Raw genomic sequence first — 12,199 nt, forward strand, 5'->3', positions numbered from 1 at the left:
GATCTATTTAAACGTGAACTACGGCAGGTATTGTAAATTAGACACCGAGTTATCCAGTTAGCCAGAGCTAATAAACTTAATATGGTTAAGTACTGTCAAGGAATCGCATGTGTACCAACACACACACTCCGACGACCAGTCGCACACGAGAGTTTTGTTTTGAAACAGGGAATTCAGAGATTTCCCTGTTGGTACATCGGATATTGGAAAAGTCATCATAGCGGGAAGTTAGTTGGGCACCAAACTGGCAACCCTGTTGGTTCACACTAAACGATTTTAGTCTAGGCATGGGCTAGCGGCGATGTTACTTGTCTTTGAGCTGAAATTTTCGTCAATTAATCCTTTTTAATCTGTTGTTAAGCTACTTAATTTCGATTGCAGTAAAAGTTTCACACTCGCCATTCTGAGCGGAACGATTCTGTTATCGATAATGCTGTCCAATAAAATCGATACTATTCGTTGAGTATCGATACTTTTGTGTTTACTTCTACTATCGATAGGCTTATTACGTCTACCGAGGGTCAAGTAAAGGTTTGATAATTTGTTGAAAACAATAAAAGTTTATATAAAAGCGGCACCTCTTGCGGAAACTATCATGAAACTTTGTTTGCAGATGACAGAAGAAAACCTAAACTTTTTTCTTTTTGTAAATTGCAGAACCCATACTAGAAGCTTCGCTTATGTCTAAAACCATTAAATAATATTGTAGCGATAGTGAACGCCTACTTATAAACTAAAAATGGTGGCCGCGACCGTTGGACTTGGTGCGCTAATTGGGGCGTTTTCAGGACACTGTCCTGGCCGCTAGCCTCCCCTGATTTATACCTATGAAAAGGAGTAAATATGAAATTGTGGGAGAGCAAGATATGGGGAGTGCTTGTGGACTGGACGCAACGGTTCTTTTGAAATAGTATTTATATCTATACCCTTATAGCGGACTCCTAGCCACTAAATACCGATAACCAACAAATGCAGTGGCGTTGGGGATGTGCTACCAGCTTCGCTTCTCCTTATACTTTTGTGATTTGTGTAAATATTCAATTTATTTCAATACCGATACCAGTTTGTCAATGTGCATGATAGATCTAGATAACTTGATTATACATTTTAATACCGCAATCTAACACCGTAAACTAATAACTTTAATATTCTGCACAACTATTTTAGTGTGCAATATAGTAAAATAGTCAACTTTGGTTTATTTATGTCCATGCATTTATAATGATGTTGTCAAAACTTCATGTCGGATATTGGATTATCACGGTCAACCCGACGCCACAGCAGCTGCATAATTGTAACATGTAAACTTTTATACCGCAGCTGCCGCTACACGGGTTCGTTATCGACGTAGATTAACGTCACTAGGTATATCGCGATTCGCCATAAATGTGGTTGGTGGAACGCGTATAAACGAGTTTATCGACGTCGATAACGAACCCGTGTGTGACCGAAAACAGAAGAGTGTTATAACTTTGTGTATCTTTACATATGTATGTCTTAGGCCGTGCCTGCAATGAGACTAAATGCCTTCTACGGTTTGGTCAACATCAGGAGGCGTCACTCTATATGACGAAAACTAAGTTTCGGAGCGCTGCTGCACGAGTCACGACTCTTTCTCGTTGTATTAAACGTGCCGATTGCACGACAGCTCTCGTTCGATCGTTTTTCGTCTGTATAGAGTGAACCCGCTGTACCTTATCTTTGACTTGGTGCAAGGCACTGCTCGTCAGGCGTGGCAGTCAGACACAATGGGACAATATCCGTGACCACTGCGCGTGAAATATGCTCTTTCTCTGCAAAATGTAACTCCCTTTAGCATTGTTTCATTTAAAAAGAATCAAATGAGTTTTGCAAAGCTGCCTTCGGTTTTGACGGGCACAGTTCTAGAGAGTTCAGTGGTATTGTACGAATACTAAGACTTTTGCAGCGTGTATTTATAAGTCGGGAGACTGATAAAATTATCAAATAACCCTCCCTTTTTCTATGCAAGTCGGTATCAGGTGAACTCTGAGAAAGAAAACGATCTGATCTGAATAAGAATTTATCATATTTTTGGCTATTTATTAATGTATTACATGAGAATGATCACGATATCTCCTACACATAACCTTTAAACAGATATTGTGAAACAAGCTGTAAGAGGGCTTAATAGAGCGACAAGTGCAGTTATTTCCCTGACTGTTAATACGATACCTCTACATAAAATATATATGTAGTATTCATGGATATTTCAGTTGGTAATAATTCACGGTTTTTCCAGAGCGGAACTCAAAAATTCGCTTTCACACAGAATAAAAGGACAATGGTCAATTACGACCACGAGTTAAAATGTTGAAGTATTACTTGTTGTACCATTGTACATTTCAACCCTAGGGCTGTCATGAAAAGGAAATAAAAATTATAAAGAAAGGCCTCTGACAAATTGATGCAATTTTCGCTATTTATGCAATCCGCATTTCTATGGTTCACAATTCTTTCTTCTATTTGCAGAATTCTTTTCTCACTCCAATGGGTCAAGTTTCAAGTTGTAAGAACTTTTCAGCATCCAAACTTTAAATACGATTTTTGCCAATTCAACACCCATTTACTTAATTAAAAATTTAAAAAAATATTTACTTATGTTTCTAGTCGGTAATATTCAGATGTGCTGATATAAATGTAATTCAATATTGCAGACAGCTATTGTCTGGAACTTTTTCATTGCCCGCGAGAGTACTATCCCAGATCGAAAAGAGCAAGTGATTGATTAAACGAATGAATGAATCCACGTTATCAGGCCCCATTCAGTAGTCAATTGATGAAAGAATTGTAACAAAGCGTTGTTTGCGCAACAATAGGGATACATTACCTGTCTGGGTCATGATTATACATGGAAGGTTGTGTATGGATCAAATGGCGTTTTTAATGGGATATCATTGTAACATGTTTATAACTCTATCGAAAAGATTGGTATGTGTCTCTGTCTATATATACTTCCGTCTGTATAGTGGGTAGAATACGTTAGAACGTACCTATTAGTACTTTAAAAATAATATGTTTATGTATATATTTGCCCTATCATTAATAACAACAGTTAGTGTTGTTTCTAGGTTATTAGAACGGAAACGATTAGGACCTAATGTATTTTGAAGATGCACTAGAAAACCGTATGTATTTAAAGTAGGTTTACATACAATTATATACGCTGGTTTTCATAAAGTAAATGAGATTATACATTGTTTTTGATTGCATTACAATTAAATATATCTAGAGGTAGATATACAAATGCACCAGAACAAAATTAGCTCAGAATAAACCCCAGAGACATCCCCTTTCGGCTAAACATAGAATATTTTTGCAGAAATATTATAGAAACTTACATTGTATACAATATATTGAATAGACTCAATTGAGCTTCACATCGTAAAAGTCAGTATTTATAGGCAGTATTTTACTGCAGTCCTACAACATCGATAATAAAGACATTACAATTTGACGCCGCTATAAATTCCTAAAATAGTTTTAATAATCAATTAACTTATGCTATATACCTACTTATTGTATCTAACTGGGTACAATATTAAACAGTTATACCGTAGGCATATGATATAGTTATGTTCGAACTCTAACTAAAATAGTCATAAGTGCCTGAGGTTTCTCGAGTAAACTTTATTTTGGTGGGGAATCTCATCAGGTCAGGCCCCTATCGCGAACTCATTTGTACCTACTTCTTAAATGTTACTTCGTTTTGATTTCGCGAGAGGGCCCCTGTGAGGTTATAGTTGTCAATACAAGTTCACGATAGGGAGCCAGGGTACTTGCCTCGACCCGCGTACAAGATATAACTAGTAGATCGTTTCTAAGACCTACAAAATATACCCGAATTGTGAATTACTGGTAACTATAGTATAGTGGGAAGCCGCTGGATGCAGATGGCGGTCGACCGTCCAACAGTGGACTATAGAAGAGAGAGATATTATAGTGATAGGAATGGTAAATGAAAGAGTTAAAAGTTAAATGAAGTAGCAACGAGTGAGAATTGATTCATTTAACTGAACGGAGCGGGTTAAATGGTGCGGCCGGCGGCAATCAGGGCTCACCCATTGTTAGACTGGTGTGGATGTGCCGTTTTGTTATGGTGGACTTTAACCTTAGATTAACAATATACGAACAAGAGGGTCACATACAAAAACAAAGCAAAAACTAACCGAATTTTGTTTACTGTTGAACCTAATGACAACCATGAATAAAGTGAGAAAACTTCTAACACAACTAATTCAAAATAGTTCTCAGCTGTAGAAGTGGGGTGGTATTTGTCGAGACGTTTCTTTTGAACTGACACTCCATCATTTAGGGCTGATTTTTCAATGGTCACATTACAATACTTTACATACAAACATTCAGATGTGACAGCAACAATTTTATTCCTCAGATAACACTTATTTGACTAAAAAATCTGCCCTTAATACGATAAAATATGGATATTTATATTTACACATAATATTGACGACGTATCCATAGCAGATGTTCCAAACTTCACATGAATAGGGCTAATAACGACAGATGCTCGGACCTCGATCATAACTAAGAGCTTACTAATAAATTCATACAAACTTAAGCCATTTTATACCCACTGGGATGACCGAAGACAGTAAAATTATTAATTGGCAGCACCCCAATTGATTGAGAATTTGACTAATCGGATTAAATTTGTGGTCTAGCTACTGAATCAACTTCAGTGATATTTTTAAGTCCACCGAAAGAAGCGTTTTAAGTACGACTTGTGACCCAGATTGTCACTGCAAATTACGAAATAAATGGCCGGTTTTGAATGTGAATCATTCTGATGATAATTGATATCGTCTCCCATTTCCATATCAAACAACGACATCACATTAACTTCACTCCTCACGTCAGGAATATGTTCCGTCTTTTCAAGCTTTTCGTGTAATTCAGTATAATTCTTGAGAGAGATAAATGATAATATCTTACTCCCTTACATTAGCACACGGCGGAACTCACTTACTTCCATTTAGAGCACCCTTTATATCTTCTTCACTCACATCCACCCTGTATAATTATCTTCCTCGCTTTACTTCGAATCATGAGATTCCGCATAATTAAGTCAAAATTTCACACAGAGAATAAATCAAAGTAGTATTGTTTTAGTATATAAATAGATTACCTACCGTGTGTGGCACAATCATAAAAGGCTTATTTAATGGTTCCTCTAAAATTCCTAAAACTAAGTTCGTTTTTAATGCCCCCATTAAAACTACCGTGCGTGTCGGCCGACAGTGTTTATTTTAAACTCTTCCCTCAAAATAGCTTTAATTGCACTCGCTATTCAAAGTTCTAACTTATTGTGTTTCTTTGTTACAGAATACGCGGTTTGAATGAAGAAAATGGGTGGCTTTAACGTGGCGTGGACCGCCTCTCTCACCTTGCTCCTCTTGTCTCGAGCTTTTTGCGAAGATTTCACGGCCAACTGCCCGAAGGAATGCAACTGTGTCTGGGCCAGCGGCAACAAGCAGGCCGACTGCTCCCGAGGAAAGTTCACAGAAATCCCAAAAACACTGAGCACCGACATCCAGATATTGGATTTAGCCGAAAACGATTTGTACGAAATATCACGACACGCCTTCGATGACGTGCGACTCAACAATCTCAAAAAACTTATATTGAAAGATTGCAAACTTCTAAACATTCACAAAGATGGTCTCAGCGGTCTTGTGATAATGATTGAAATAGATTTATCCAAAAATGATCTCAAAACTATACACCCTGACACTTTTAAAGAAACATCCAAAATCAGATGGATCTTTCTAAACGACAATCGCATCGAGAAATTAGACGATGGCCTATTTAACAATTTACCCTTTCTACAGAAGGTATATTTACATAATAATCATATTATGCAAATTGGGGTTAAGACATTCATGAATGTTCCGAAACTAAATCATTTGCGATTAGACGGCAACAAGCTTGAGCATTTGAAAACAGACACCTTGGGTGCCCTCACGTCATTATCAACTTTAGACGTCCACGATAACCCCTGGCGTTGTGATTGCTTTCTCCAGCCATTTAGAAACTGGGTTATCAGCAAAAGATTAGCAACAGTCCCTATAAGCTGCGCGGAACCGGCCAAAGTCCATGGAAAAGTGTGGAAAGAGCTGGACTCATCAGACTTCGCATGCAAGCCCAGCATAGCATACCCACCTGCAGGCACAAAGATGAAATCATCAGATACAAACATAACACTATCGTGCCAAGTAAACGGGAACCCTCTTCCAGAAGTGAGTTGGGTACTGAACTCGCAAATAATCGACGGCTCATATAGATATCAAGGTGAACTAAAGTACTATTTAACTCAGAACAACTTTGACTACAGCAAATGGGTGAATCTGACAATAGTGGACGCAAGCAGCGATGACAATGGTGAATACTTATGCGTAGCCAAGAACCCGGGTGGTGTTGAAGAGAGAAGCGTGGACGTTGCTATCGCGCACGTGCCACCAGGCATCGTCATCCCCAGCGGTATCAACAGTAACATGATGCCCGTTCTCATCGGAGTCTCTTGCACTGCCGCAATACTGTTGATAATCCTGGTGATTCTCTGCTACTGCTGCTGTAGAAGAAGAAGTAATGAGAAGAAGAAGGCGAATGCATCCAATGGGGAGGCGTTGATAGAGGGGTCGGTGATTCCAGAGATGGAGAAGAGTTTGATTTCCGCCGTGAACCCGGTGACGAAGCCGCCGCGACGGTACGACGTGCCACCCTCCATCACCAGTGGGGGCACGGAGATGTCGGAGCTGAACAAAACGTTGCTGGACAACGACTCTATTTCTGGTACGTATTTAATTCTGTTTAACTGTTTGTCCACCAACCCGCACTAGGCCAGCGTGGTAGTCTAGGCAGAAAACCATTCCTTAATTGGCGTGCCCAGCAGAGAGACGTGATGGGTCGTGATTTATTTATTTATTTATTTATTAGTATTAGGGAAACAGACAGTATCATAATACAATAAATTAAAGTTCTTAATTAATACATAGACCAGTAAAGTTTCCACTATTAGATAGAACTTAAACTAAGGCAATAAGTTAATTATTAAAAAAAAAAAAATATTAACAAAGTTGTAAATACAAGTACTTTTTACCAAAACAGAAACTAAATTACATCTAAAATTAATTTCTTAAATTTAGTATAATTTGTTTTTTGTAAATATTAAAACTGAAATGAAGTGGATCTAAATGGTTAAACTTATTATTATAATTCTTACAAGCTCTATATAAAAATGAATTTGCAGCGTAATTAGTTTTGACTGCGGGCAAACTAAAGAAGAGTTTACTTCTAGAATTAACGCGAGGGCAACGGTAACATATATTATTTAAAAGATATGATGAATCAATTTCATTATTAAGTAATTTATAAAGAAACAACTGATCTCTCATATTGCGTCTATCGGACAGGCTATCAATTATTAGGTGATAATGTCTGTTTTATTCTTAAAGTCCCTAAAATCCCCTTTTTAGCATAGCATTATTCAAATATGATTTTTTATATTGAAATAATACTGTATAGGTATGTAGGTATGTAAGCCATCATGGGTAGACCAAATTGAAAATGTTATTCTGTTTATTTTAAGTCATTTTGTGTGTTATTATCATTAACATCGTACTCTAAGTTTAATTACTTTACTCGCAATGTTTTCCTTTCGGTCTGCACGTTCTCGTATTTCCCGCTTTTTGAAATATCCAACTTTTAATTTACCAACGCACTTTAATTTTTACAGCAGATGTTTATGGGTACACCGTTCGAATAATTTAAAACTTTCTGAGATTTTGTTGGGAAAACGAGGTCACGAAACTTAATTTATTTTATAGAAGGACTGTAGTACCTTGTCTATTAACAGGGATAGGTCAGTAATGTGATGCACTGACGCATAATCAATACCTAATAAACATAAACGCCATTTGCACATCAGAAACGCCTTACGCACCAGCCGATAATATTTTTCTCTCCATTTCCAGCGCACAACGACGACGAAAAGCGCTCCTTAGACTTCGAGCACCAGCAGAAGCGATCTCAAGACGCACTCAACGTGGACTACATCCGGCAGGACGGTCGCGCTTACCCCCCCGACCTCCTGTCGTTCCCGCCCCGAGCCACGCAGATATCGCCCGCGGCTAGTAACGCATCTACCGTGCCAGACACCACGCGCCTGCCTCCCCAACTCAACCCAATCAGCCCCCTCCACTCGCCAATCTACGGAATGACCACCAATCAGAACTTATTCAAGACGCTGCCGTACTCACGCTCTCAGTCGCCGTTCACCGCCCCCATCATCCCGCCCGTGGTGACCCCGCGCCAGGGCTACGTCACTATCCCCCGGAGGCCCCGCGTCCCCAGTTGGGCCAGTACCGCTAGCACGACAATCATGCCGAGCCCTGATGTCCATGAACCGTTGTACGACAACTTGGGACTTAGAACTACCGCTGATGGAAGTTCGGTGCTGTCGCTGAATAAGGCCGGTGTTGAGCAGCAGTTCTCTCCGATGAAGAACAGACCGTTGCCGGCCACTCCGGCCGCGTACCAGCACCCGCACACGTACTACGCTCCTATCGAGGAGCAAGAGCCAGCACCTTCGCCAGTCCCCTCACACTACAACGCCCAGCGGAACAGTGTGAGCTCCCAGCTGTCCAACCAGTTCTCCACTCCAGGACCGCAAGAGCCAGTCAACCCGAGGATAAGTTGGATCGGAAAAAGCACTTCGACGCCTCAACCAGAGCCGAGGAAGGCGTTGTTTGCGGATCCCGTGAGTCGAGACGGGCAGTTCCATCCAGACACCAGCACCTTGAGTCGGAGAGGCAACAAGCCGGAGACAGGGTCTCTGAGGCGGCCGCCGCGGGTGGAGCCTCGAGAGGAGGTCCCCACAGTGCTGTCGTCACCCTCGAAGGATGACGCACAGATGAATGAGAGCGGGGTCTCTATGAACACGACGGGTACTCTGGGCCGCAGCGGCAAGATCCCGCCACGACCTCCACCGAAGCCGAAGAAAAAACCCAACCCCGACACCAGCCAGAAGGAACCCCTGTTTGAAGACGAAGGCGAGGACGGTACAGAAGTGTGAACTGAACGTGAAATAGTGAACTAGTGACTACCGAAGTGCCAATGAGCTTTTTTAAACAGTGATGAACGAAGGTCACACGATCAGTGGTGTATCTCATGTTGTAACAAAAGACAGTGCAATGAACTTTTATTATGTTATATTTTGCGGTGCTCGACTGTAAATAATAATCGTGCTAGAATTTTTACCAGTACGTGTACAATTTTAATGTTTAAGACAATTTCTATGTTAAGTTAGGCGAGTAATTTTAATTCGGTTTACGCAACGAGACTACAAATTCGATTTAGTTCGAAATGTACACAAAATGTTACATATTTTAAGTATTTATTATTACCTATATGTACTTTTAGAGTAGATATTCCTATTCATATTTATAAAACGCCTAATAAAATGTGTATATTGTAAAGAAGCTTGCCTGCCGTGTGGCGTCCTACCGAAGTATATTTTCGATGACTGATTATTCTAAAATCGACATTCACATTAATCAGACATTCCTCTTGAGCCAATTTCACCATACTCTGATTTATATTTAAAAATCACAACATGCAACAGTGTATGGCGAAATCAGGCCTTTGAAATTATTTTCATTCCATTAATTTGAGGATAAGTACTTTAATATCACAACTATTGAAGCTTACCTACTGAATGAAATGCTAGCTAGGAGCCAATATTTGTTTCAAATTGGCGCTATAATGGCGCAATATAGCCCCTTACATAAATCTGCATTTCATAACATCCACAAAAAGTTGATAAGACTGAAGCTAGACGATTGAATCGCTTACTAACTATTGTGTTCTACAATAGTTATTTCTAAGCGAATCTCTTTAATCGTAACTTAACTACACTCCACCATGTCATTTCATCTACTAAAATTATTAACTTCATTTTAAGTTAATTTCATTTTAGATGTAACCTTACTTGTACTGAAAGTTTTATATTTTTTACAATACTTACTACATAGACATTCCTTGCAATCCGATTTCCTTCGAAGTGGTTGAGTGCAATTGTTTTTACTACCAGCCAAGTGAGTACACCCTCATGATAGGTATTCAATGCAGTTAGAACGTTTCACCAAATGGCTTTACTCCTGTAATGGTTTTCTCGGCTTGGTTGAAGCTAGTAATATTAGAAAAAAAGATCCAGTTCAATATCAAAAAATACATTTTGTAACTAGGTATGTAATAAAATAATCTTTACCGCCTGTCTTTTCAAATTCTGTTCATGAGGACCACCCTTGCTTATCGAAATACGAAACCTCTTTGCTCTAAACCCAACAACTCATTGCATCGATTGCGTGACACATAACATCGTATTTCGTCAATCAAGAGTTACTCCCTCTACCACTGCTACATGGGTTCGTTATCTACAGCGTCGTATTTATGGCGAACCGCGATATCATTTATCTACGTCGATAACGAACCCGTGCACCCGTGCAGCGGTATCTGGTTATCTCAGTCCAAAGTGATATTTGATTTGTCGTTGAGATTCGAGTAAGTACTTAGCTAGTTTCACATGCAATACAAATTCACTGTTTCTCTAGAATAGCTGGAAATACAATACATATACCAGTTATTTTTATTATGTTCAAGTAAAATTTATTAATGCGCTTTGTTTGTACTACAGAGACCGCTGCACGGATTTGTTATCGACGTCGATAAACTCGTTTAATGCGCGTTCCACCAATCACAGCGCCGTATTTATCGTGATATACTTTATCTACGTCGATAACGAACCCGTGTCGCGGCAGCAGGCATTTTTATAAAAAGCAGCGATTACAGACCTACCTACTCGAATTATCTTTAAACTTTTATAATAAGACGAATAGTAAGCCTATTAGTGATGTTTTTTAAATGGTTCCTAAGACATTATGATAATTTGGTTTTATCGTAACATTCATTAGTTGTTTAAGTTTTTATATCACTGGTGCTTATTTTTTGATGATTTTAGCACGCAATAATGTATTTGTGTTCACTTTTTTTTATATAGAGGATGCACAAATTTATATCCAAAAGTAACTTATACTGTATCTTTTTATTTGGAAAGAAATATGTAGATAATTTTGTATTCCATTGAGTTTGTGGTGGAATGTACTACAACGTACAACAATATTTTTACAATGTTTTACTGTAGACATCCAGTTTTATATACTTTAAGTGCTGTGTACATACATTATTAAACTGATTAAAGCTATATTTCAGTAACTTTGTATTTTTTATTCATTCAGTCCTCGATAGTTACATTATAGGTACCTACTAGGTAGGTACTTATAGATAAAGAACCTGCAATGTTATTTTAAAAACCAACCAAAAATAACATTAAAATACCAACAACGAACGCATTCATGTAAAAACAGTTAAAACCGTCACAGTGGATCACCAACACATCGAAAATAAATGAACTCCTCAAAAGTAACTTTCAACACTCACAGTTTAAAAAACAAAACGAAAATAATACGACTTTTACGCAGCCAAATTCCGACACAAGCTTTTTAAAAGGTCCCATTGTTTCTCCCAAAGATCGTATGTCGTGTCGAAATGAAAAAAAAAACGTATTTTTTTACAACTAAAATAAAATATTCGTCAATGAACAATGAAACAACAAAATAAAAAGTTGACATGGTGATTGGAAACTGGGGAGAACTCACAAATTAAGTTTCACCCCAGACCACTTATTCGTAGAAAAGTTATAGGACGTTTTAGCTATTGAACTGTCCCTACTAAGACCAAGTTACAGTTAACATAGTAAAGTTGTTGTCTCAGGAGCGGATTCTCTTAAACCCATTTATGCCCGAAATCGAGCCCTAAACCCCAAAAAAACTCTCACTAGACCACATTACTGTGCGCTGCCGGGGTGAATGTCAGGAGCCTACCTATGTGACGAGTTGTCCTTTAGTCATACAATTGTGTAGCGCCATCCAATGAACGCGCTAGTGATTCAACCAGATGCCTGCGACATATAGGTACCAACTGTTCATTGTAGAATATACATATATGTGTACCTATATGTCTGGCGCACCCTATGCCCTATACAAACGGCAACTGACAGATAATCGGATAAGATAATCCTTTCACTACGGTGACAATCGCTGGTCCA

At 38.9% G+C, this 12,199-nt stretch overlaps 1 protein-coding gene across 1 annotated transcript; it reads left to right on the forward strand.

Annotated features, from left to right (window-relative positions):
- Positions 1-5,361: 5,361 nt before the first annotated feature.
- On the forward strand, positions 5,362-11,307 carry LOC119694317. The gene is made up of 2 exons (XM_048625583.1): positions 5,362-6,828; positions 8,010-11,307. The coding sequence occupies exons 1-2, from the start codon at positions 5,376-5,378 to the stop codon at positions 9,107-9,109; spliced, it is 2,553 nt and encodes an 850-aa protein (XP_048481540.1). The 5' UTR covers positions 5,362-5,375; the 3' UTR covers positions 9,110-11,307.
- Positions 11,308-12,199: the final 892 nt, after the last annotated feature.

This window comes from Plutella xylostella, chromosome 14 (genome assembly GCF_932276165.1).
Source record: "Plutella xylostella chromosome 14, ilPluXylo3.1, whole genome shotgun sequence".
NCBI classification, from domain to species: Eukaryota; Metazoa; Arthropoda; class Insecta; order Lepidoptera; family Plutellidae; genus Plutella; species Plutella xylostella.